The sequence below is a fragment of the Oreochromis niloticus genome, linkage group LG20 (genome assembly GCF_001858045.2).
Source record: "Oreochromis niloticus isolate F11D_XX linkage group LG20, O_niloticus_UMD_NMBU, whole genome shotgun sequence".
In the NCBI taxonomy this organism is placed as follows: Eukaryota; Metazoa; Chordata; class Actinopteri; order Cichliformes; family Cichlidae; genus Oreochromis; species Oreochromis niloticus.
Window position 1 is genome coordinate 18,112,503 of NC_031984.2, and position 25,959 is coordinate 18,138,461.

General features: G+C 40.4%; 3 protein-coding genes across 9 annotated transcripts; all 3 read right to left on the minus strand.

The window, feature by feature from the left end:
- Window positions 1-774: 774 nt before the first annotated feature.
- tktb (transketolase b) lies at window positions 775-8,526 on the minus strand. Its single transcript, XM_003448208.5, has 14 exons — window positions 8,268-8,526; window positions 6,298-6,415; window positions 6,096-6,209; window positions 5,830-5,927; window positions 5,310-5,501; window positions 5,032-5,159; window positions 4,720-4,916; window positions 3,197-3,361; window positions 2,773-2,929; window positions 2,559-2,689; window positions 2,383-2,466; window positions 2,165-2,261; window positions 1,903-2,022; window positions 775-1,636 (listed from the first exon to the last, which is right to left on the minus strand). Exons 1-14 carry the CDS (start codon window positions 8,372-8,374, stop codon window positions 1,464-1,466), a joined length of 1,881 nt encoding a protein of 626 aa, XP_003448256.1. The 5' UTR covers window positions 8,375-8,526; the 3' UTR covers window positions 775-1,463.
- Window positions 8,527-9,169: 643 nt separating this feature from the next.
- Window positions 9,170-13,813, minus strand: lrrc23 (leucine rich repeat containing 23). 3 transcript variants are annotated; one of them, XM_025901490.1, is made up of 9 exons: window positions 13,631-13,777; window positions 12,568-12,623; window positions 11,843-11,948; window positions 11,635-11,755; window positions 11,393-11,534; window positions 10,955-11,085; window positions 10,657-10,823; window positions 9,515-9,719; window positions 9,170-9,437 (listed from the first exon to the last, which is right to left on the minus strand). In XM_025901490.1, exons 2-9 carry the CDS (start codon window positions 12,602-12,604, stop codon window positions 9,405-9,407), a joined length of 942 nt encoding a protein of 313 aa, XP_025757275.1. In that variant the 5' UTR covers window positions 12,605-12,623; window positions 13,631-13,777; the 3' UTR covers window positions 9,170-9,404. The 3 variants fall into 3 exon arrangements, with proteins under 3 accessions (XP_025757275.1, XP_003448332.1, XP_013128616.1); XM_003448284.4 differs by lacking the exon at window positions 12,568-12,623 and having other exon boundaries at window positions 10,687-10,823; window positions 11,843-11,952; window positions 13,631-13,813; XM_013273162.2 differs by lacking the exon at window positions 12,568-12,623 and having other exon boundaries at window positions 11,843-11,952; window positions 13,631-13,813.
- Window positions 13,814-14,277: 464 nt separating this feature from the next.
- On the minus strand, window positions 14,278-25,778 carry rbm10 (RNA binding motif protein 10). Of its 5 annotated transcripts, none has more exons than XM_013273160.3 (23): window positions 25,613-25,778; window positions 25,032-25,085; window positions 24,409-24,952; window positions 24,158-24,316; window positions 24,005-24,074; window positions 22,476-22,549; window positions 21,505-21,591; window positions 21,321-21,381; window positions 21,058-21,216; window positions 19,129-19,289; window positions 18,867-18,964; window positions 18,154-18,241; window positions 17,855-18,059; window positions 17,626-17,735; window positions 17,457-17,538; window positions 17,185-17,276; window positions 16,844-17,035; window positions 16,412-16,603; window positions 16,222-16,278; window positions 15,937-16,128; window positions 15,401-15,448; window positions 15,265-15,320; window positions 14,278-15,038 (listed from the first exon to the last, which is right to left on the minus strand). In XM_013273160.3, the coding sequence occupies exons 2-23, from the start codon at window positions 25,046-25,048 to the stop codon at window positions 14,948-14,950; spliced, it is 2,835 nt and encodes a 944-aa protein (XP_013128614.1). In that variant the 5' UTR covers window positions 25,049-25,085; window positions 25,613-25,778; the 3' UTR covers window positions 14,278-14,947. The 5 variants fall into 5 exon arrangements, with proteins under 5 accessions (XP_013128614.1, XP_013128613.1, XP_005478052.1 ...); XM_013273159.3 differs by having other exon boundaries at window positions 24,409-24,955; XM_005477995.4 differs by having other exon boundaries at window positions 25,593-25,778.
- Window positions 25,779-25,959: the final 181 nt, after the last annotated feature.

A 25,959-nucleotide genomic window follows, 5' to 3' on the forward strand; every position in this document is an offset into this window, starting at 1 on the left:
CCATTTATAGACAAACTTAAGTTTATTTAAAATGAAGCCATTTATATTTTCACCTTCACACTGAATAAATTATGCTTTTCCCAGCATTTTTGATCCTTTATAACTTCATTACTACACCAATTCATTTTTCATGAATCCTAAGTGTGTTCCTGTCTAGCTATCTTTGTGAGGACCGAAATCTGCATTCTACTATACTTGTGAGAACCAGCAGTCACTTGTGAGGACACACAGCCCAGTCCTCATATTTTTGAGGCTCAAAATGGGGTTTTAGTGTCAGGGTTACAATTAGGTTTAGGGTAAGGGTTAGGGGCTACAGAAACCATTATGTCAATGAGGGTCCTCACGAAGATAGCTGAACGGGGTTGCATATGTATGTATGTATGTATATCTTTATATATAAATATAGATATATATATTTATATAGAGAGAGATATATAGATAGATATAGATCTAGAGATGGAGATCTCTATATCTCGAGATCCCTCTCTCTCTCTCTGTGTGTATATCTCAAGATATCTATCTCTCTCTCTCTATAGATAGATATCCATCTCTCTCTCTCTCTGTGTGTGTGTGTATATATAGAGAGATCTCTATCTCTCTCTCTCTCTCTCTATATAGATATATAAATATATATCTATATTTAATCCGTGGAAACTGTCATTGTTTCCACGGATTAAATTGTTGTTCATTGTTGACATTTACTTTGCAATTACTGGTCCACACTTTGCTATTCATAAAGCCTCGGCTTATATAAATAAGCACACACAAACAGCATTGGGAGAATTATTTTTAATTCAACACACCACAGCAGTAATAGCATATCTCTGTGACCTTAAGCGCTGGAAATGTTGTGCGACACCCGTGTGGTCAGGAAACATTAGTGGAATGTTTACAAACGGAATAGCCAAGCATTGAAGGCAGTTACTGAACACAATTACAAAAGTAATCTAGTAAATTATAATATGACGAACAGTAACAGCGCTTCTTATAAAAAGAGGTTTGACTACCAGCTGAGAATGAGGACAATGGGAATGCTTGCCAGGAATGTGAAAGTATGGATGGTTGGTGCCACAGATGTTGTAGCTCAAGTTTCCCATTCAAAGGACACATTGCTGTATGATGGGCTTTTGATCTATCAGCATAACACTTTAAGTACAGTATTCAGTGATGCTTGTGTCTTTGCACCTTACAAGACTCTGAAAACATGTATAACAGCAAACAGCAGAACCCTCTGGAGGTAAGGATACTAAAAGGTGCATATAGGGGCGTACCATCAGCACTATAGGCTATGACCACACTGCACTCATCTCCCTTCATCTCTGATATTAATACAGGGTTAGCACACATTGCAACTCAAGTAGGAACTAAAAGTTAGGTTTTCCATGGTTGTGCCTGGTAGCTGCAAGTTTGTTGTGATTTAAAAAACAAAACCAAAAACGAGAAGGGAAAATGAAGTGCAGTTCTTAGTTTGCGAAGGTCTGAGTCACAGCTTTGACGATATACTCAGCACTGATGCCAAAGATGTCCAGAAGCTCTTGAGGCTTTCCACTGCGGGGAACACCAGTCACTGCCAGACGTGTCACAACAATACCAGGCTCACTTCCCACTGCTGACAGCACTGCTTCACCAAGACCACCTGGACAAAGGAGGATCGTCAAAAGGAATGAATGCATAAAAGTGATATTGGCATTTCTTTTAAATTACAACACAGCCAAAGGAAAAAAGCAAGTAGTGATATGATGCTCCTTTATTCAAGTTTTTTTTTTGTTTGTTTGTTTTTTAAAAACCAAACCCATCTAACGTCTAGGAGCCATAATTGTTGCCTCCATAAGAAAATTCCTGCCCTTTCACAAACATGCTTTCTGTATGCACATACTCAAACACATGAACTGAACAACCTACCCTCCTTGTAGTGGTCCTCCACAGTGATGATCTGTCCCCTTGTTGCTCGGGCACTGGCCAGAATGGTAGCAGCATCCAGGGGCTTGATGGTGAATGGGTCAATCACACGGATGTTCTTTCCTATAAGAATGCATAAGGAAGTTAATTTACAGGTTTATAGAGGCTATAGCAGTTCACTGGGCAGTTGAGGAGACCCTGGATTAAGCCTGTGTGTCCTCATAACAATACCAACACGTGTCAACTAGAGGGCAGTGTGGGTTACCTTGAGCAGCCAGTTTATCAGCAGCAGTGAGGGCCTCGTGCAGAGTAACACCAGCTCCAATCACAGTCACCTGATCATTATCAGACTGGCGAACCACCTGACCACACAGATATTATAGACGTATAAGCATTATTGTGGGTGGGCATTTTGGTATGAAGACTGACTGCATTAGATGTATAACAAAAAGGGATTTAAAAAAAAAAAAAAAAAAAAGTTACCTTGGCTACACCCACTTCAAACTTCTCATCTGGGGAATAGATGACTGCAGTGGCTGGTCTACTTGTACGGATAAAACATATACCCTGAAAATGGAAAGTGCATTACAATATATTGACTGCTCTCCAACAACTTGACGAAGACATCTTGGACAAGCTACCACAAGGTGGCCACCAACCTTTGTGTTGGAGGACAGTTCAACAGCTCTCTCTGTGGACACTGCATCACTGGGGTAAAACACAGTACATGTTGGGATGGCACGGAACATGGCCAAGTCCTCAAGGGCCATCTGGGATGGACCGTCCTCACCTGAAGCCAGAATACAATTAGTCAATGACAGACACTCACACGCCTGCACTGCTCAATAGAAATCCAGTAGATGAAAAGCTTACCAATGGAGACTCCGCAGTGAGACCCTACCAGGTTGACATTTGTCTGAGAGATGGCTCCCATACGAATCTGGTCATAGGCCCTGGAGAAAAATGCTGCAAATGTGCTGGCAAATGCAACAGTGCGGTCACGGCTGGCACAGCCAATAGCCACTCCTACCTGTGGTAGTAAGGAGAGACATCAGCAACACTGTTTAGTTTAAAATGACAGACCCTTACCTAACCACATCCACTAAGTGCAAAGGGCAAAGTCAACTGGGCACAAATGAGAAGCAGCAGAAAGGACGGATTATCATGTGTGAATGTATAGTAACAGATTAGACCAAGTTGGAGCAGATTATAGTATTGAAGAGCAAACCAAGTTTACTAGTCTTTCATAACTGTTACAGGGTTCCAGGATCAGCCTGAGGACTGAAGGATAGTTTACCATATTCTGTTCAGCGATGAAACACTCGATGTAGCGATCAGGGAAGGCTTTCTTGAAGGTCTCTGAGAAAGTAGAGTTTTTGGTGTCTCCGTCGAGTGCCACCACTCTCTGGCTTGCCTGACCCAGTTTTTTCAGTGCCACGCCATATGCCTGCCTTGTTGCCATCTAACAGAACAGAAAATACAATAGGTTAAGCAACAAACAGCCTTGATTGCTATGCTTAGCTATATCCACTTTAACAAACTAATCTGAAAAAGAACCTTTACCAACATGATGAGCATTCTAGCACAATACTCTGCACTGTCACAATAATTCACACACACATCAGTTTTGGAATCATGTTCATTTCAGACAGCATCACCCCCTTAGACAAAAGCTGCTGAAGTAAACCATGTCTTTCACAGGTTCGTGTATAGAAAGTCTTTGAGATTAACTTATTGAGATTAAAGTTGTACTGCTGTAAAAACAGGTGTGTCCTATTTATAACATAGGAACAAAAAAAAAAAAAAAAAAAAAAAAAAATTAAGAAGGTTTTCATGATCCTTCAAAGCCAAAATCCTAACAGTTAAAATGTGCTTAATCTTCCAGCTCTGACATGTATGGGGATATTTTTTGCTACAGCTTTTTTTAAACAAAAAAAAACTACACACATAATCCCCCACAGTGTAATATAAAATGGCACACTAGAATTCTGACACAGTCATGGAAGATTTCAAGCCCTGTACACACTGTCTGTACAAATACTGCATGTGTACTTCAAAGGTATTTGAAGAGGTTAACATTGCACAATACTGCACATGATGCCATTACTAGATAACTGCAGAGTGTGGATCATGTTCGCAGTTCTAGTAACACCAGTCTTCTCTTATTCCAGGTTATTGTGGACTGGATGTAGATATGCACGGCTTTAGTTAAGCCATAATAATGTGACACAGCCCAAATTCACCAATTTCTTTCTAGGTTAAAATAGTGCCAAACTGTTCTAATTTCACAATTCTGGTTTACAACAGCTCAGTAAAAGCTCAGTCCCAAGGATTAAGCAAAATCTTACATTAAGTTGTGAAAAATTTGTTTTAACCTTTTAGTCTCTGGTGTCCACTAACCAGAGCGGTAAACGTTAAACTAGTTTTCTAATCAACTACATCCCTAGATAAGAAAAATTTGCTAGTCAATATTGATGTCCGTGTCTCTGCTGTATCTACAGGTAAACACTGCAAAGTTTCTCAATATCTTTAACCTAGCAGGAGTTTGCATGTGGCTAAACAGAAAAAAAGCAAAGGACAGTGAATATTTAGAATTATATTTATTTTATTTTTTTTACTATAAAGACCCTTAAGTGTGGACAACACTGTTCCAGGTGGTGTTTTTGTGCCATATTAGTAATTAGATTCATACTGACAACTGTATCAGCAAACTTTAAACTGCTGACCACTCAGTCTTGAGTGACTTTGGACCCATTACTACAAAAGATCCCAATACTCAAAAACTAAAAACTAGACACAAACAAGCAACTCTGAAGGTACCTTGTCTCCCTTCTTGTATTCTGGAGGTGAAGCCAGTGAGATGGGGCTAAGGTCAGCTGGCGCTGTATCCTCATTGGGCAGATCAGGGCAGAGAGTTTTGTTGGGCACCTGAATCTGTGACTGCAGATCATTCAGGATTTCATCCACCCTGTCCTTGGGGATCGGCTTTCCGTGCCAGTTCTCCAAATCCTCAATACCTACAGTAAAGTGGCAAATAAGTCTCATGTTTAAAATTCAGAGAACAGTTCTAACTTGATACAGTAAATATGCAAAAAAACAAACAAACAAAAAAAAAAAAACAAAAACACCAACCTTTGAGGCCTCTGCCCTTGAATGTCTTGGCAACAATGCAGGTAGGTTTGCCTTTGACCTGCTGAGCCTGCCAGAAAGCTTTGCACAGCTCCTCCACATCGTGTCCATCCACAACATACGTGTTCCACCTACAAACATAGAATGCTATTAACATCTGAACATGGCTGTAGACCATCAAAAAGCAGATATATACAGGGAAAGAAAAATAATAAGGTCAAGCCATAGTTTTGATAGTTTGTTTCTACAGGTTATGAGATGAGATAAATGCACGTGCTGACCCAAAGGCTTCACAACGTTTGCGGTAGATCTCCATGTCGTGTTTCAGAGGTGCTGGCTCACTCTGACCAAGCCGATTAACATCCAGAATAGCCACCAGGTTGTCCAGCTGGTAGTGGGAACCAAAGGCCATGGCCTCCCAAACTGAGCCCTCTGAGCACTCTCCATCTCCCAGCATGCAGTACACACGATAACTACAACACAGTCAGTTAATAACAGACATTAGAATCTCCATAATATCTACTTTGAGAATTTTTCTGTTGGTGCAGTGCAACAGATTATGCTTCTCTTGTTAAAAAACAAAAACACCAGTAGTAACAGGATTTCACCACTGAAGAAACTTCCTAGTTAGAGTAAATAGACTGCTTTTAAGTGGTCTTGAGCAAATGTGAGTATAAAACATCCACTTTAGATTAACACCACACACTGACAACTGCAAAAATATTTCAGGTAACCCTGTGCAAGTTTTAAAGAAGTTTTTAATAGTCTTATGATTTCACACTAATACATATACATACTGACCTGGATTTGTCAAAGTATTTGCCGGTATAGGCCATCCCACATGCAGCCCCAAGACCCTGTCCCAGAGATCCAGTAGCTACATCAACAAAAGCCAATTTCTGTGTTTGAAAAGAAGAAATTGGAAAGAAGAGAAGTTGTACATGATACAGAGAGTGGCTTGCACACAATTTTCTCCTTTTCTTCCCCCCAATCAATCAATCAATCAATCAATAAATAAATAAATAAATAAATAAATAACAGAATGGGTCTCAAGATTCCCAACTCACTGGTGTGGGGTGTCCCTCCAAGTCAGAATCAATCTTACGCAGGTTAACCAGCTCAGACTCTTTCACAAAACCTGCCTCTGCCCAGGCAGCGTACAGGACAGGTGCAGCATGACCCTGGCAATAAGAAGAAGAGCGTTAAAAGATCTCAGGTTTGCTGACCAAATACAGAACAATTAATCTCAATTAAAAGATATGCACCTACCTTTGAGAGAACAAAGCGGTCGTTACACTGGTTGCGAGGATCATCTGCTTTGTAGCGCATGGCATGGAAAAAGAGCACGGACATGAGCTCAGCTGCACTGCAACATGATGTGGGATGACTGGAAAGAGAACAACAGAAAAGCTACTGTGACAGTATAAATGCCATCGTGTTAGAAAGAAAAGAAAATCCACCCAAAGTGCATAACATGCACGTGTTGCTGCACTTAGAAACAAACAAACAAAACAAACACTCAATTTTAGTTTTACAAGACACACCAAACATTTAATATGTCAAACGATGATGCTCTTTAGCATAAGTCATATATTGTTAATTGTTATTTATTTTTGGACCATCACTGCCTCAGGAAGGCAGCCAGGTTACCACACTTCAGAAAAAAAAAAGAAAAAAAATCTTGTGAAACTGTTAGTTGCTACACAGTCGTCGAGTACTGTAATCATTTAGAAATTCCACATTGCCCAACACATCTCAGCTTCCCTGTGCAGGTTAAATGGCATATCAACCATGCTTGGAACAAATATCAGCATAAACATTTTAAAATAACTCAATGCTCCGTTTACCACGTGTTCTTCTGTTGAGAGACAGCCTGCTGAGAAATGAAGTAGAGTCAGAAAAACCACAAGGAAAAGAAAGAGGCACAAGTGTAACGTTTCTTTGACTGTTGAGGAACAATGCTCCTCAAGAAGTCCTTTGTTTAAAAAAAAGGATATAATCTTTATAAAGCCCTCATAGTACAGTTAGAATAAACTCCTGCATATCCTTGTCAAGAAACAAAGGAAACAGGTTTATCAACTGCCTATTAAGGCTGCATTTGAGATTATGAAAAAAAAAAAATTGCACAATGCAAACCAACTGGTTGCTGGATAATTGTAAGAGAAACAAGCACAAACTAAAGCATCTGGCCAGGTGACTGACATATACCATAAATAAAGCTGAGGGTTTTTACTGCCTCTTTGATTCCGACATCCACTTTTCTGTCTCAGATTTGATGTTATGAAGCAAGATATGCTACTCTAAGCTTTAGTTTGCGTCATTCTAGTCTAAACAAAGTGTTGTGTTGTGATGTATGTGAAATGTAGTAGATGACATGACTTGATTAGCGCCAACTCACAAACTACGGTTTCAGTTTTGGATATTGTAACACTTGTATAGACCGATTTGCTCTCTAAATTGAATATTAACAGAGCAAAGGGCGCTCACACTAATCCCTATAAAGCTACACCCTCGTCAACTCCTACTTCCCGCTTGGACTCGAATCAACCTATTGGGTTACTTCCCGACAGTGACCAGGAAGATATCAGCGATAGCTCAAAAAGAAAATTCTGGCATTCTGGGAACGCCAATATTTATGATAAAGTATTACCACAACCCCCCCTTCCCAATAGCCCAGATTTACCACACTTTACGCAGATATCCTCAAGCTGGCGATTTGACCGACTAAGAGCCAGCAGCAAAATTCAGCCTCAAACTAACCAAGAGATCCATCCTTTCCTATCATCATGTGATTTCTGTTAGCTAGTAAACGCCTGTTGATGTTAATAACCACTTGACTTTGAGTGTTATAAGCATGTATGCTAGGCTAGAGTGCCTAAAAGTCAAGCCACCAGTAAATAAGGCCGTCATTTATTTTGTAGAGGAAAAAAACAAAACAAACACTGTTAGCATATGGTAGCCTTAGCAATAGCTGTAGGCTCGGCTAACCTCAAGTCACAACGTAACTTATTAAAACGTTTCGCGAAGCAGTCGCATAACATTAGGTAGCATACCTGCTGCTAGCGGTTTGCCGTGGCTGGGTAACCGCGTGAATTTAATCTGCAGCACGTGCAACCAGGCCCAGAGGTAGTGCATGCCTTCGCCCCAGTAACCTTATAGCACATACTATATATTTTTTTAAATCGTATACAGGATTTATTTAATACTCCAGCTAATGATTGCAACTCTGAACAACTTACCCTGAGTTAGAGGCGCATGTTGCCTTGATGGAGTTGATCCTGAGCTTGTTAGCGACGTCCTTCAGTCCTTGCAGAGTCTTTTCATCGGGTTTGTGGTAGCTAGTCATGGTTTATGGACGTATGGTCGTCTGCTTCAGGTAGTAATCGTGGTTAATTCAATGCGAAGCCTGCTTCCCCCGGTGTCGTCGTTTCAACGTTGGGCCACTGAAATGCTAGCTGACCGGTGTTAAGTACTGGAGAGGAAGGGGAGATGTCGCACAGGACGGGTTTTGTTTCCTCAAACAGCCACGCCCACCAAATCAAACCATTGGAGGAAGAGTAGTGGTTCTAGCCGCCCTCGTCAGTCCCTCTCAGCGTGTTCAAGATACATATCTGATGTTGCTTCATGCCGATCTCGTTTCATTAAAATCAGTAAATTTCCAAAATAACAGTAACAAAAGCGTGGACCCCTATTCTACTCCCCTTATGGAAAATATAGGTATCCACAAGTGGAGTTGCACTGCACTGATGTGCGAACACCTACCGCTTTCTTAACTTATTATAATATGTATGTTTTCTTCAAGTGGGACGTTAACTTCCTGGTTATATTTATGGAATGATGATGGTGTGTTTAAATGCCAGTCAGCTGAAACAAACGCAGAATCTGATGTATATTCCGAAATCTGCTGATTTGCCACACAGGCCCATAATGTCACTGTCCCCTTAAAACTGTAGCTGGATGGCTGCCAACAAGGAAGCCGACGGCAGATTTTGCTCTCTCATCCTTACTCAGGGAAACACATGGAGTCTGTCTAATACCACCGTCTGTGAACAATACAAGGTACTAAGGTACGAGGTACTAGCCAGAGTCACTTCATTTTGCATCAGTTGTCATTTTTGCATTTAGACAGACACATCAGAGATAAACATTTTCTAAAACTTTATTGTTTAAAAATGGCTCAGCTGTAACAATGAGTGTATGGAAATGAAAAACATTTTTTATGCAAAGTCATGGATGATTAATCCTACAAGATACTGTACCAAAACATAGAGTACTTCATACAGAGGCGTATTTGGTCATTCATCAACAGACAACAGGTCATTTCAAGAAAATGAAGTCAGTCCAACACTTCCCCATTCTGGCCATAATTACACATCTTATTGCGCATACATTTCCTCTTCTCGAAGTTCCTGAAATTACACAATGCCACTAAATCAAAAGGGTGAAAAATAAAACCAAAAATAAAAATATATTTTGTTTTTGTTACCCTGATTCTTTCCCAGGCTTCAGCTCTGTCCTCAGGGAAGACAGGATTTTTGTCGAGTCTTTCCAGCTGTGGCACTAGTATCAGAACATTTATCCGGTATTCGGAATTTTCCGCGACTGGGTTCCCAGAGAGAACCAACACGCGAAGGCTTTGTGACAGAAAGCCAATGTATCGTAGAGCATTCTCATCTATGATTGCATTGCCTCTAAGGGAGAAAGAAGACAAATTATGGGATTAATATCTTTCTGTTTTTTTACTGACTATTGGAAGCGTTATTACGACTGATCTTTATTATTACAACACATTGCAGTCATGTGAAAAATAAAGTTATCCATAGCACTTTATGCAGTCCTGTGAAAAACTAAGTACAACATAACTGCTTCCATTGGAATTAAGAGGGTAAGTAGCAGCCAAGGGCTACTAATCAAATTGCACTTGATTCACTGAGTTGATTAATCTGTGACAAAAAAGAATGATCAAGTACAGCTTATTTGGAAGGGTTGACAAGAAAAAGTCTATTCCTTCTAAAAAACAAAACAAAACTTGGCAACACAGCTTAGATTTGCAAAGCTGCATTTGAACAAACCGGAAGACTTGTGAAACAATGTCCTTTGGAAAGACATGACAAAAGTGAAAATGTTTATCTGTAATGCACAGCACCATTTGTGGTGAAAACCAAACACAGCTTATTAGGACAAACACCTCAGGCCAACTGTCAAGCATGGTGGTAGAGAATGATGATTTGGGCTTGTTTTGTAGCCATAGGACCTGGGCACCTTGCAATCATTGAGTTGAACACAAACTTTTCTGTACACCAAAATATTATAGGACAACAGTCCCAAGCACAGCAGCAAATCTACAACAGAATGTCTGAAAAAAGAAAATGTGTTGCCACAGTGTTGCAATGTCCCAGTCAAAGTCAAGACTTCAGTCTCAGTGAAATGCTTTGACAGAACCTTAAGAGAGATGTTCATAAACAAATGCCCCCAAACCCCAACGAACTGAAGAAATGTTGTAAAGAAGTAAACCAAAATTCCTCCACAATGTAAGAGACTGATTAAGTCATACACAATTACTTCAAGTTATTGCTGCTAAAGTGGTTCTTAAATCTAGTTAGTTATGGTGTCTACTTAGTTTCTCACAGGACTGAAGTTTTCCATGTGACCATGCACCTGGCATTGAGGTACTGAAGACACTTCATGCTGGGACTGAGGCCGTCGAGCGACTCTAGCTGATTGTCTCGAAGGTGAAGTGTGGTGAGGCGCTCTAACTTCTCCAAACCCTCAAGACGTTTGATAGCATTTTGGGCCTAGACAGAAAGCAAGACTAGTCACAAGCAACCAGGTACTTGGTTTATTACATGGGGATTAGGATAGTGGTAGAGGATAAACTTCATCAATCATGTTTGTGTTAATAACCAAACCAAGACACTTTGTGTACCAGATACAATTGCTGGAGATGTGGAAGGTTGATGCCATCAGTGGTTTCCAAGTGATTTCCCCTCAACTCTAGAGTTACCAGATTTGCAAAACTGCCATACTGGAAACCATTAAGCCTCTGAATACGGTTACCTGCAAACAAGGTTTGTTGGGAAATGTTCATCTTTAGTTAAGTCAAATATTGCTTTTAACAGTGATAACATGTGGAATAGTAAATTCCCATCTTTTTGCAGGAACAACTGTTTATATCAAATAACAGTGACAATATCTTTCGCTTAACGTATTTTATTATATTTACAAGACAACTTCTGCGGCTTGGATAAGTGATGGGGGAACCAACTATTAACTGTTTCTTACTTGACTGGCCTTGCCGTAGAGATCGCCAGATTAGCTGAAAAAATTCATTCCACTTTACCTGACGTAAAACCAACAAACCAACCTGTAAGATTGAGGCTTTCCAAGGCAGGCCCAACTAGGCCATCTACATCAGTTAGCTGATTCATTGCTATACTCAGCCACTGCAGGTAGGTCAGTTGAGCAAACGGTTGCTCTTTGAAGCACATCACAGCATTATTGTCGACCTACAAAAGACAAATTACATTCAATAAATGTAATTAAAGGGATTTTTACTGACAGCCACAAAGATGTCCTTAACTAAATGTACAAGGAATTTCTTCTTGCCTTCAGCCAAAGAAGCTGAGTCAGAGATGACAAAGGAGAAAGATCAGCAAGGTGGTTGTTGGATAAATCCAGAAAACGTATGTGAATATAACTGTTGATTGCAGCTATATCATCCAGTCCTCTAAGGGTGAAGAAAACTGGTTTGAATCAGAAGAAACTCGTTCAAGATAACAGAACAGTTTTGCTCTGCGGGCATTTCTCTAATTACCTTTTCTGAAGGTTCAGCTTGACAAATGCGTGTGCTAATCCATTTCCTGTTCGGCAAAGCAATGAAAGCCCTTGACTTATGATTTCTTGGGTTAAATGTTGAACTTCTACCTGTACAAAAATGAGATATAAATGAAAGGCTAGTGGCTTCAACACAGAAACGACAAAAGTACTACAACTTTATTTTATTCAAAACACAAAATGAATGACAGCTTAAATTGCACAATGATAAACCAATGACAGCAAGTTATCATGTAAGGTGAAGGTCAGGCTAGCCACTTTGTTCGGTACACCTGTTCAACCGCTCATTAGGGTAAGTATCTAATCAGTCAATCAAATGGCACCAACTCAATGTATTCAGGCATACATTCAGAGTTAAAACAACCCAGTCAGTGGCTGAAACGACCCAGTGAAACTGAAACTGGGCACAGGAAAGGGGAAGAAAACTGACATTGAATGTGGCACAGTTCTTGGTGCCAGACGGGCTGGTTTGAGTATTTTAGAAACTGCTGATCTATCAGGATTTTCCCCACACAAACATTTCTAGGGTTTACAGAGAGTAGTCCAAAAAAAGAGAAAATATCCAGTGAGCGAAAAGTTCTTGTTGATATCAGAGGTCAGAGAAGAATGGCCAGACTGCTTTGAGCTGGCAACAGTAACTCAAATAATCACTCATGACAACCAAAATATACAGAAGAGCATTTTTGAATGCATCACATGTTGAACCTTGAAGTAGATGGGCAACAGCAGCAGAAGACCACATTCAGTTCCACTCCTGTCACCTGCGAGTAAGAAACGGAATCTAAATTCCCACAGAATCACCAAAATTGGACAACAAAACACTGGAAAATGTTGAGTCTTGATTTCTGCTACAACATTTGTATGATAGGGTCAGAAACTGGTGTAAACAACATGAAAGCATGGATTCAGCCTCTCTTGTATCAACAGTTCAGTAATTGCTGACCATAGCTCTCTCTTCATGTACCCATCTTCTACTGGGTGCTTTCGGGTAGATGGCGTGCAATGTCGCAAAGCTCATATAATTTCAGACTGGTCCCTTGAAGATGGCAGCAAGTTCACCAGATCGCAATCCAATAAAGCACCTTGGCGTGTATAATCATGGATGTGCAGCTGACAAATTTGCAGCAACTGTGTGATGCTGTCATCATCCAAAATCTGTGAGGAATGGTTTCCAACACTGTGTTGAACCTATGCCACACAGAATTAACACAGTTCAGAAGACAAAAGTCTTCTCTTAGCCAAGGTATATCTGGCTAGTAATGCTCCAACACATTAATAGCCACTGATTTGACCGTTTTGCCAAGACAGTTTCCCAGAGAAGCCTACCGTCAGAAAAAGAAAATTAAGATCTTCATTGAAAAATGTTTTTATTCTAAGACTAGGCTTAATCCATGTCAGTGAAACCGCCAGCAGAGGGCCACTCCCAAGGCTCAAACTGTCATTGATTAGTCAACAACTAGAATTTAAATGGAAGAGCTTCAAAACCACTTATGGGAGTACTTTACAATAAGCTGGGCCTCTTTTGGAATAGTGACCTATTACTAATATGCCCAGAAAATACCCTGTGTAGGGGGGTTAACTGGTGCACACACAAGAGTAAACAGACAAGCTCCAGCTTTATCAAAGACATTACGTTGAGTCTGTTTGGGTAATCAGGGTGATGCACGTGATTCATACTAAATTGACAGCACAGAGCTACCCCCGAGCATATACGAGTTAGCTGCAAATATGCTCGGCAGATGCCCCCCCTCCCCATTTACTTTCATACCTTCTCATCTTCGGCTTCTTTAAGGTGTTCTTCTCCTTCCACATCCGATAATACTGGGTCTTCGTCAAAGTCAGACATCCTGTTTAGTAACCCTTATAATTTGACTAGTTACAGACCAGCTGAAGAGTGGATTAGAGAACTGCAACAGAATTGCCAACCAGCTAACTTGCTTATTTTGTGACTGCTGCCCGACCAAGCTGGCTATCTATTTACAGTGTTTAACGTTGTACATTTATGTTAGAACTACTGCCAATACATGCAGACACTATGAAGACACTATGAATGTTACCTCCCAACGTAATATGAAGGAAAGACAGCTAAATTTATTGGTTATTACAGGTAATCCAAGTGTTGTTCACGTTTTTTCTCCGATGGCTCTCAACAAACCGACGACTGAATTTGTTGCTGATCACCATAGAAACCATTCCGCGGTAACCGGAGCACAATTATTTTAAGGAACACACAAAAGTAGTTTGCAACAGCTATACAGTTTCACCATTTCACAGTGTTGCTTTACAAACCCGATGCCAACAGTCACATTACATTCCTCTTTTTTGTGCGGATAAACAGCTTTGGAAATTTCAATGCAAAATGTTGACATATTAGCTACAGTTTACTGACTAGCCCACACAATACACGAGTCAATATTGGTGAAAATGTATTATTTTGAATTCATTTACATGAGCTTGATGAAACACGGTCACATTACTGAACAAATATAGAAATAAAAAATACTTTTCTGAAAAGTTAGCTTTTACAATGTGAATCTATACCTGCTATATGATAAACTGAGACACTTTAACCCTATACACTAGTGTTAGCATGATCCTGTCCACTTCATGAGGCCAGAGTCTGTTAGCTTTCACTGTTGTATAAAAATGCTCTTTTTAAAATGTACACAGTTCATGCCCAGATTAGTCATTCACTGAATGACAAGGCATATAGCATTAATTAAAAAAAAAAAATCTATGGTGCATAGACAGTAATATTAAAAATCCCAATTTGCTGACATAAAGACAGCAAATGTTTTCCCGTCCACAAAACTTCTTTATCACACACAGCCTCTGAAGCAAGTGAGAACTCAAAACTGCATCATTCAGGAAGCAAGCAAAAAGGTGCAATCTGTGCAATATCCTGACATCTACTGCTACAGGATCAGTTCATAAGATTATTACCACTGAGCACTGCCATTGTTGAGGTAACTAATGTCAAATCAAAATAAATTTTTTTTAAATATATTTATCTATATGATGTTAATGGTGAAGTGTTGCGTGCTGGGCTTTGTCTTTGTCCTTTCTGGGTCAGGAAGATTAATGGTCACTCCACTTGCATATTGCGCAACAGAAGTCCTCTTTTCACACCTCCCTGCAGCATTCTTGCACCGAGACTAGTGTCTGTGATCCCATCACTACAGGAAGAAAACAAAAACTATAAGGGGAGACACAAGTACAAATAAGTTGTGTCACAGTTGCACCAATCACCAACATCACCACTTCACAAAGCTGTAACTAGAATAAAACTAAAGCAAAAACTTGAGAACCAGTCCATGGTAGTGTCAATAGCAAGCTTTAACCCTGAGTAAGTTGCAAAAAACATACAGCGTCTAGTTAGTGGCATCACTGCTGCTTCCTTACATGGGGTTAAACTTCCTCTTCTTAAGTTCAGGACCGTCAAGTCCACCTGTGAGTCTCTGAAAAAAGAAAAGATTAAATTATTTTTAAAAAAACACTAATTTCAACATTATTCTGCAGATGTGGAGGATTGACCAACCTCTTTGCTTGCAGCTTCCTGCTGGGCTCTTCTCTGCTCCAGGTTTTGCTGAGGGCACAGATAAAGAAGTGAAATTCAAGTCACAGCTGCAACAGGAATTCCAAACTGGATTTTACACTCAACTTTTATTGGTCTTATATGCAACATACTACCCTCATTCAGTTTACACACCCTGTAAAACTGAATCTGAATGGACGGCTGTTAAAAAGTAGATTAAGATGACCTTGCTTCACTGGACAGATTAAAATAATAAGAACTTTATTTATAGGCTCTGCTTTCAGGCTTTAGAAGCCAGAAACCAAATTCAACTTACTTTAGTGCATAATAAGCACATGTATACACCTGCATCCGCCCACTTTCAAATTCTCCAATTTCACAACATTTGTGCCTTCAATCACCAATAACAGCAGCTGGTGGTGTGCCTTAGTACTTGTACACACGAGTGCAGAATGTATGGTGTTGCTCCTCAACAGAGCACTGATGCTACTTATCATTTGTAGAGTTTTTATGATAAAGTAAAACTTGATTTAAACCACCTTATGTAGCTCAGAAAGCTGCTGGTGCCTGATGAGGGCCTCCTTGCTTGGGAACTGCCTCCTACACAGCAGACAGGCCAGTTTAACCCAGTCTGTCAATCTTCCATCCTTTTCATCCTTCTCGCCTCCTTCTTCTTCACTGTCAGTTTCTCCACTGTAGGCTGGGACCAGACCCTGCTGCCGAGGAGGCGACTGCTCAGGGAACAATAAAAAGAAAAAGAAAATAAAGAAAATGTACACCTCTAACACCTAGAAAATCTCTCTCTCTCTCCCCCATTTCCTTACCTCTGCACTTTGGCGGATCTGATCCAGAAAAATCTGAGGCCGTTCAGACAGTGCCCCCTGGAAGACAGAAAAAAAATTGATTGGATTCAGTGATCCGTTAATATCTGGGCCTATGATTCAGAGACAGTCACAAGACTCACTATCACAACCTCATTCCCTGAGGGTTCAGACATTTACAGATAAAACACACCTTTTTCTCTAGAACAGCATAGCCTGCATCAGCACTCGCAGACTCTCTATGATCATCTAGGCGACTGTGTCCAGGTGCCCGAGTATAACCAGGAGGTGCTGTTGAGCCGGTGGCAGGGGATGAAGAGACAGAACGCATGTTCTCCTTTTGTCTATTGAGACTTTTAGCCCAACGCTCCATATCTTTGGCAATCTATTATAACAAACCCCAAGAAACTCAGTTAAAATATGTAGTTAAGTAATTTTTAAATGTCAAACTGAATGGGTGGCAAACTATGAAATCCAACTTAGCAATTCAAAACGTTTTGAGTGACGTAAATTTAGACCATAGTCCTGACTCATTTTGATCAGAGGTGGATTATAATGTCAGCTACAATTAGCCATTAGCAGAGATATTTTTTAAACCAGAAAGCTGATTTCTGTGTATCAGCACCTGTTGAGCTGTTTTATTCTTGGGTTTGTCTTTTTTCTCCTTGCTGCCAGAGGTAGCAAACGGTGATTCCGTAGGAGCTGCACCATCACTTGGAGGAGCACCTTCTGTGTTTGACTGACTGGCAGCAGGAATGTAAGTATGTTTCTCTCCATCCCAGTACATGTACTGCTGAGTGTGAGAGTTGTAGTAGTACTGCAAAGACAAAGGGAAATGCAAAACCAAACTGAAATACCAAGGGGCATAAGCAAAACACACACACACACACACACACACACACACACACACACACAAATGTCCTACAAAACATATAGATTGCTTTACAGTTACCATGGGCTGTTTACCTGTGAATTTGGGTCATAGTAGAGACCTGTGAATGGGTCATAATAGTAGCCAGAGCTTTCGTCATAGTGGTATGTGGAGACATCTGGCACAGCTGTAGTATAAGACACATGGTATTTGCATCAGGGTCAGATTTCCAATATTTTTTCCTGAATGAAAGGTAAGCTTGACAGTAGTCAGCAGCATCAAACTCAAACTTCAAAATGCATTTATTTGCAATCATTAGCCAAGATGTAAATTCCCCAGAGGGAACACTAAATACATAAAGCCTTACGATACTGCTGGAGCTCATGTTCAGTCCCTGGGATTGCAGGCTGGCTGGGTCCAGCTGGTTGTGGTTTTCCCACTATTTCAACCTGTGAAGTGACAGAGCTTTTAAAAACAGCTTTTACAAAATTACAAGGAACAAATGGAATAAAGAAGGAAAAAGCATCAAGTTCTACCTGTGTCCCCGGTGTGGTGGCAGCTGTGGTGATTAGAGGAGTCTGTGTATGAATGAGCGGCTGCTGCACAACCACTGATGCAGGTTTGGCTGTTTCAGATGAAATGATAGCTGCACATGGACAAGCAAGTGCAAATAAATGGCTTAAGAGGAAGCTTAATATAAATGTATGCAACTATATGATATATAGATATATGTGTGTTATAAACTTATTGGCATGTCATACAAACCTGGGGCTGCTCCTCCTGCGTAGGCTCCATTCAGGGAAGCTACTCCACTTGTCAAAGCAGCAACCCTGTTATCTGCTTGGGGCTTGAAAGTTGTGCCATCTTGCCCTGCATACTCAAGCCCTTCCTGACTGTATGTTACTGCTGCCCCCTGCTGATACACACTTGTATCAACACTCTGGCCTCCACCTGGTCCATTTTGAGTGGTCTGAGAATTTAAAAAAATAAATACGATACAATGATCATGCAATCTGTACTAAGGATGTGGAATATATGCTGTAATAGGTCAAAATTTAGATTACCTGAGTGACAGCCCACTGTGCAGCAGCAATAGCTGTGCTGGCCACTGTAGCAGCACTCACTCTGCTACCATCCGTTACAAATACATCCCTAACATAGACAAGAGACAGAGTGAGGGTTTTAATCAAAAAGTTTTTGGAGGGTTGGTTACATTGAATAGCTTAATTTCAACCATCATTGCTCTTCTAATACATTTAAGGTTATCTTCACAAAATGCTATTTATAATTTTAATAATCACATGATCAACCTGCATTTCTTTGTAATGTGATCAGTCAATTTACTAGTCTAATTTCAAATGCCAGTAAAATGCCTGATTCTTACATAGTACCTTGCTCTAGCACACAAAGCACGTTATACAACATATGTCATTGAAGGCGTCGTGATTTAGTGCTATATAAATAAAACTGAATTTAATTCATTCACCCATTCATACAAACACTTTTTTCTAAGCTTTCTATCTTTCTAACCTTTACACACATTCACACCCCAACTGATGCATCAGGAGAGCAACTTGACGTTCAGTATCTTAACTAAGGATATTTTGGCATGCAGACTTGAGCAGCCAGGATCAACCCACCTATCTTCCGACTGGTAGATGACCTGCTCTACCTGCTGAGCTACAGCCACCCCACATTCACTGTGCAATTATAATATAGTAAAGCGTGGAGTCCCTGTATATGGTTTGCAATTAAGTTTGGGTGTGTGAGCATTTACCGTTTGGAGCCTTTGGCAAATTCCACTACAATGACCTTCCCATCAATAGATAGAGGTGGCTGGAGAGCCTGCAAAATCTGGAGCAACTGAGATGCCTCCTGTTAAACACACAGAGACCATTGGGTGGGTGAACACATATTTAAGATAAAGCTCATTAAAAAAAAAAAAAAAGTAAGCAAAAACCAAAACCAAAAGATACAAGTCAGTAAAACAAAAACAACCCTGGCTTATGTGCGTATGTATGTGTGATCTTGTGTCTCACCACTATGGTAGATAGTTGTAGAAAGGCAAAGCCCCTGTTGAGGTGTGTGTGTTTGTCCTTGATTAGGCGAACGTTGGAAGGGGAGAGGGTAGCAAACGGAGCCAAAGCAGACAAAATGGCTTCTACTGATGTATGTGGGCCAAGGTTCCTTAGTATCAAAGCTGTTGAGAGAGTGGATGAGGTATATTTAAGATGCATTATAGTTTAAAAAAAAAAAAAAAAAAAAAAAAAAAAAAATACCGGCAGCTGCCAGTGCTACCCCTTAGCTCCCAAGTACATGCACATATGGTATAAATTTGAAACCTCCTACTTAAGTTACTGCATTCACAAGATTTTCAGAAAGAAAATCACCTCTGACTTTGAGGTCAAGGTCACTGAAATTCAAACTAGTCCAGAGATTTTTAGTAGATGCACCTATGGCATGAATTTCAAATCCATCACCTTGCTCGCGACTCATCGTATTTACAAACTTGGGTGTCCACACAACCCACCCAACCAACTCTCAGGGTGAAAAAAAGACGACAACAGTCTTTTACAGCTGAGGGGTAAAAATGAAACAATTTGTGACCCAAGTACACTGCCATGATGTACACAAATAGCCTACAAGCTTTAGCTAAGTAGGTATCCTTTGGCAAAAAAGAAATCATTAAAAATTTTTAGACATAAGATTATCCCCCAAGTCTCTTACAAGAAAATATTGCTATGATAAGGAATATGAGTATTTCCATTTATATGTTTTACAACAAACCTTCTTGGTCACTGTAGGTGTACCACAGGGTTCTATTTTAGGTCCTAATTATTTGCTTCCACTTGGTGACATTTTATGACTTCATATCCCCTCTCACTGCTATACTGATAACAAAGATTTCCCATGAGATCTCCTGGCCCCTCTTAAACTGTTTCAGTGATGCCAGTTGTTGGATGGCACAAAATGTTCTACTTTATATCTCAAAATCAGAAATCTTATTGCTCAGTCCTACAAACAACCTTAACCAAACATCATTTACAGTTCCCTTGGTCCTCGTGTGTGTGTGTGTGTGTGTGTGTGTGTGTGTGTGTGTCTGTGTGTGTCTGTGTGTGTGTCTGTCTGTGTGTCTGTCTGTGTGTGTGTGTGTGTGTGTGTGTATAAAGCTTGTTGTCAGAAAATTGGGGCTGCGACTTCAGTCTTTTCTCGTGGGTTTTAAAAAGTCCACCCAGTCTTGCTTCCTATAAATGAGAATTGCTGTACAAGTGTCATACCTGGCAAAAAAAAATAAAAAATAATAATAATGTCATTAATTTATTCTATTAAGGCTCAAGTGCCTTCTCTCTGGCATTAATGAAAAGTTACTCTCTCACCTCCAACTGGTTCAGAATACAGCAGCTTGGCTTTTTACTGAGCAGATGGCATCACATCCCCCAAATGCTGGCTTGTCTCCATTGGCTCCCTGTACTTTTTAGAACTGATTTTAAAATGTATTCATCACTGTCAAAGCATGTGGCGGTTTGGCACCAAGCTATATAGCAGAAATTTTAACCACTAAGGAACTAGTTTGCAGCCTGAGATCCTTGGGCAGAGAGAGTCCTTCAGGCAGTTGTAGGTGCTTTTGGCATTAGAACCCTTCACTTTTTGAAGAATTACTTTGGAAGATCAGGGTCAGAATTTGTGACTTTCTATGGACCAGCTTTTGTCTGATGTCATTTGTGATGACTTCATACAATTACATTTGTTGTGTTTTTAACATGAGGTTTTCAGTTTTTAAGTAAATTCCACATATTTTCTTTAATGTTTGGCTTTCTTTTCAAAGTTTTCCCTCTGAGTACTCCATTTTGGTCTGTCAAAGAAATTTGTAAGCCTTAAATTAAAAGACGCTTTATTAATAGAGATGATTATCATCACCAGCAATATTAGCATTATTATTTTCATTTTTATTAGAGGAGATGACTTACTGTCATTAGCAACATCTGCCTGTTGTGGAGCTTGGCCTGGTGTGACAGGAGGACCAGAAGAGTGGTAAGGTGCTGGCAAGGGCAACAAACCTTGGGCTCCCTCCTTCTGAAGACCAATAGGCAAGTCCTTCTGTACCTGGGGCAACTTCAGCTCAGCCTCTGGCAAAATACAACATGTTAGTATTACTGTTCAATAAGCAAGAGCTCGTGTTATAAAGGAGAGAAGAGGTGAAATATTCAGTGGTAGGCTTGTGAAACCTTACCCGATTTAGGAACGTTGCATTTAAAGCACTTTTCTCTCCTTTTGAAGTTTTGTACACCACACTGTTGAATTGTTATACAACCTTGTTAACAATCTTCATAAATTAGCCAAATGAATGACTGGCTTTATATTATATAACACGCATTCAAATTTTACATCGTGGTAATGCATAGCAAGCACCGAACCTTGTTGCAGAGCCAGTCCTCATTGGCACGTGGTTTGGGGTCGCTGTAGTGCATCGACACTCTCTGCCCTAGAATCGACAGCACTCCCTGAAGGAAAAAGAAAGAGAGGGAGGAATAACAAAGAATGATTATCAGTGATAATTAGGCCACACATGCCATAGAAAGGCCTCATCTCACAAGAGATGAGAGAGAATGAGAGGGAAAAGAGAGAGGGAGAGGAATAGAGAGAAAGAGTACAACTGAGGCTGAAAGGAAGAGGACACCAGAGAATTGACCTTCAGCTTTAGGAAATTCGGACGGACGGTGAGATGGTATATATGTAGTCTGTGAGTGCCCATTTTTAAAGGACACAATGTGCTTTGTTCAATTGTGTCATCCCTCCCCCCTTAAGGGGAAACCTTTCCAAAGTTGTCCACACAACCCATCCCATTGTCACCACCTTTGTCCCCCAAAGAGACAATAGCTCTGTCCTAAAGATGTAATCATGGCAGATGTGAAAAGCTCAAAAACAAGAAAATGAAGCAATATATTGGTTCTGATTCAACATACAACAGACCATGTGAGACATTATATTCACACTGTCATATTATCCCAAAGGTGGTACTGTGAACTCAGGAAAGAAAGCGAGACAAGTCACTGAATAAAAGAAGAGAATATGATGGACAAATGATGATCAGTTTGACTGGGAGGTCTCATCTATGAAAACTATCAAGTTGCCCCTTGGTTGTCAGAATTATGCAACATAAATCAGTTTGAATTGTCTAATTGTAATTGTGGAAAGAAAAGAGGAATCTTCCTTCAAATACTACCTACCTGAGGACCGATGTTATTTAATCATTCTTAATATTTATTGTTATACTAGAATGCATTTTAAGCACATGATGGTATGACGTGACTGTATGATATTAGCTTTTGTGTCTCACTGAATACATTTATATATGTGTATTTGTGTCTGTGTAGGAGAGAGTGACCTGGTTGGTCTCCATCCAGCGGGTGGCCTCCTGTATGAGATTAAACTCGACGAAGGCGAATCCTCGGCTCTGACCTGGACACCGCCCAGCGCCATGGCAACCGAACAACAACAACAACATAACAACAACAACGCAGTGAGGGGTTAGTGCTGCATATACAGAGGAGAAAGAGACCCTGTATCAGCACTAGTCAAAAAAAAAAATCAAAAAAAAAAAATCATTGCTTCCACTCTCCTTTAAAAATACCACACATGATAGTCAGTTGGAGAGGCACTGTCAAATTCTCTGCATGGGCAGAAGGATGTAATGTCAAGTAACTCAGTAGGGTCAAGGTAAGAGGGAGGGATGGAGGGATAGAGAGAGAGAGAGAGAGAGAGAGATCTACCCACTCATCAGTTTGAAACTGAGCTCTTTGGTTTTTAATGATGAAGCACACAGGCAGCAAGAGAACACACACACGTGCACACACCAATGTCTCTCCTACTCTGAGAGTCAGAGTCTGAACAATCTAGCTCTGTGATGGCATGTCGCCTCTTAAATGCTCCATATCCTGTCCGGACATTACAATAAATGATAATACAGATATCTAACTATTGAAATTACAAATTAATCGGCATTTAAACATTTATTACATGAGTGCTTTTCTTAACACGCACACACACAAGACAGACAGACCAAAAACAGTAAAACGGTGATGTATGAAAGACAGAGCAGTGTGGGGGAATGTAAGTGTGCCAGTGTAAGATAAGCACACCTTACAGATAACCAGAGAGTTAGCAAAGTGGGAGGCCAGTGAGACAATGACCTTAATGGAAAACCTTTAGAAACCAAAGAAAACAAAAATGACACAAAAAGAACCACAAGCTTTTCTGAGTGGTATGGTTGAAACGTGTAGCTGAGAAGTAGCAGCAACGCTTGCATCTAAAATAGCGACAATAGCAAAATCTGCTTCAGATGCTGATTCCTCTTTGACGCTGTTAGTTTGTGAACAACACCTACTCAGACACACCCCACTTCAATATGGATAAGGCAGAAGTTAAAGGATAAAGACAATAAGGGCGCCAAGATGAAAAGGAAAAACAAAGTCATGAACTAAAAACCTACAATTTATGATGGTATGAATGCTTTCTTAAAAAAAGAAAAAAGAAAAGGAAAAAATAGGCAGGGCTGTGAAGCGTGCATTAATTTTCTTTTTTCCTGTGTAAATGCTAGCAAGACTTCAGACATCTGTATACCAAAATATCAAAGCAGGAAGCTATGCAAAACTTTGGTCTGTATGAGTTTATAAATATGATTAGATATTTTGCAACAGTTATCTACCATACAGTCACAGCAGAAGATAGCCACCAAGGATAGAGGAAAAGACACTTATTAATACAAGAAAAGACAAAGCAGATATGGAAAAGTCACCTGAAAAAGCAATGAAAATGGAAGTGTTGGTAGTGCATGAGTTTGAGAAAAAAAAGACAGAAAAAAAAGAGCATCATAAGAAACACAAAAGAAAAGGGGAGCAATGGACAACTTCTCACCTGAAGATTTATTCCTCATCAGACGAACCTCTCTCGGCTGGATCCCCTGCTCTTGAAGTTGTGCACGAATCTATGGACAAAGGAGAATCCTAGCTTCAAACTTTTCACAAACAACCTGCGCATCAACTGGCCATTGTTGAGACAAATATGCACCTCATTGGCAGTGGCACTGGGTGGCAACATACGAAGCATTATGATGTTGCTGGGCCGCTGATTATGGTCTAGCTCTGCACGGTAATCCTGGTCTCTCTGATCCAACTCTTTGTGGGACAGGTCTGGGCCAGCATGCTCCTCCATTCTCACTGGAAATGTCTACACACATCCGTCACAAATTAGTAACCAAAACCAAACAACAATTAAATGTGTATTGTAGTAATTATAAAGATGGACTGATATTGACTTACCCTTCTCTTTCCTGCTCCAGGACGAGAAAACCTGTCATCCTCTCTCTGCCTGCCCGTACCGAATTCCATCTGCTCGGAATGGGAACCACCACGAGCCCAGCTGCTTTCCCTACTTCCTGAATGTGGGCCACTGTTCTCTGGAAAGCCTGTTCCCCCTTTCCCCCGTCCCCTTTCCTGCAGGCCAGGCCGTAACTGCTCAAATTCCTGCCTGGATCCCTCCTCCTCTCGCTGGAGTATAGGATGGGCTAGATCAGGCTGTGAGGTGTGAGGGGACCACAGTAGCCCTTTCCCCTCATGCCCTACTTCTCCTCTACCATCTACTCTCTGATGAAACCCCGGATGCTCCTGCAGACAACCTGGTGAGAAGTCATGGATACCCAGTGACTGCTCATCATTGCCATACTGTCTATCACCCTCCACTCTGACATCAAATCCCGTGCCTGTCTCTTCATCCTCTTGGCCATAGCCACGATAGTCCATGTCCCGGAAATTGTGATCATTGTGAGTGCCACCATAGCGACCCAGGCGATCACCTCGCCCACCCCTGCTGACCACAAAAAACTGCGTGAGAGACTTATCTGATAAAATGTGCGAAAAAGATGTAAAACTCACATTAAACTCACCTCCTCTCATAGTCCATGCTGATCCACTTACTCTGCCCCTAGTGAGTCGTTCTTCTGTTTACAGAAATACAGCACACAAATCACACATTACTTCAGATGAAACACGTTATAGAGCCACGCTAAAATTGTACAACCTCGTGAGGAGGTACCTTAAAGTCATAGGCTGTGCAAAGTGTGAATAATTAATTAATTAATTACATTAATTTTAATTTTTAAAACCTTGCACAATCCAATGACTTCTCCAACTTTGACATATCAAAATGACTTCTCTCAGTGCTACACAGACTACTAACTAAAACCCGCAAATAAACAAACAGCAAAATAACCCTGCACCATTAATAACAAAAAATAAATTGAGTGCGCAATGCACAGGATCAACCAGCAATCCAAAAAGGAGTAATCAACAACAATGACGTGTGACGGTCAACTGCGTTAGCGGCCAAGCTAACATAGTTAGCTTGAGGTTGGTTAGCTAGTCCAATAGGCTACATTCTCTCTAAACGACTGTCAACAGCTAAAAATACAAACGCAGTCGTGTGTGAAATTCGAGGGAAAACTCACCGGTATCTCATGTAACCTACAATTGTTCTGTAAATATCACGTTGAAGCCCAGGTAAATGGTGTGTTTTATTTTCAGGCAAGCAAGTGTAAAATGGCCACAGCGAGACATTTCAGAGAGGGAGGGACAAATCCCTTACTTGATTGGAATTTGATTGGTTGCTGGAAAGCGAATGCATTAACGTCGACGCTGATTGGACAACACAAACGGGTCAGTCGTAAACTTGCAGCCCATGACTGATTTAAAAGGGAAAAAAATGCACTGCGTTGTTACAAATGTGTTTATATATTCGAGTTGATATGAACAAAAAAACAAAACAATCAGATATATAGACATGTTATGTGCAATTTTATTTTAGGAAAAAAAACC

What these genes read in the sequence shown, in the direction of transcription:
- tktb (XM_003448208.5), bottom strand. Translation starts at nt 8,374, where the DNA reads ATGACTAGCTACCACAAACCCGATGAAAAGACTCTGCAAGGACTGAAG. An exon ending in ACCGCTTTGTTCTCTCAAAG is followed by an intron (nt 6,210 to 6,297) that starts GTAGGTGCATAT and finishes TCTTATTGCCAG; the next exon opens with GGTCATGCTGCACCTGTCCT. An exon ending in TGATAAACTGGCTGCTCAAG is followed by an intron (nt 2,023 to 2,164) that starts GTAACCCACACT and finishes GCATTCTTATAG; the next exon opens with GAAAGAACATCCGTGTGATT.
- lrrc23 (XM_013273162.2), bottom strand. Translation starts at nt 13,708, where the DNA reads ATGTCTGACTTTGACGAAGACCCAGTATTATCGGATGTGGAAGGAGAA. An exon ending in AAGCTGAACCTTCAGAAAAG is followed by an intron (nt 11,756 to 11,842) that starts GTAATTAGAGAA and finishes CTTCACCCTTAG; the next exon opens with AGGACTGGATGATATAGCTG. An exon ending in ATCTCCAGCAATTGTATCTG is followed by an intron (nt 10,824 to 10,954) that starts GTACACAAAGTG and finishes CTTTCTGTCTAG; the next exon opens with GCCCAAAATGCTATCAAACG.
- rbm10 (XM_013273159.3), bottom strand. An exon ending in GGCAGATGTTGCTAATGACA is followed by an intron (nt 19,290 to 21,057) that starts GTAAGTCATCTC and finishes CTCTCTCAACAG; the next exon opens with CTTTGATACTAAGGAACCTT. An exon ending in AGCTTTCTGAGCTACATAAG is followed by an intron (nt 15,449 to 15,936) that starts GTGGTTTAAATC and finishes CTGTGCCCTCAG; the next exon opens with CAAAACCTGGAGCAGAGAAG.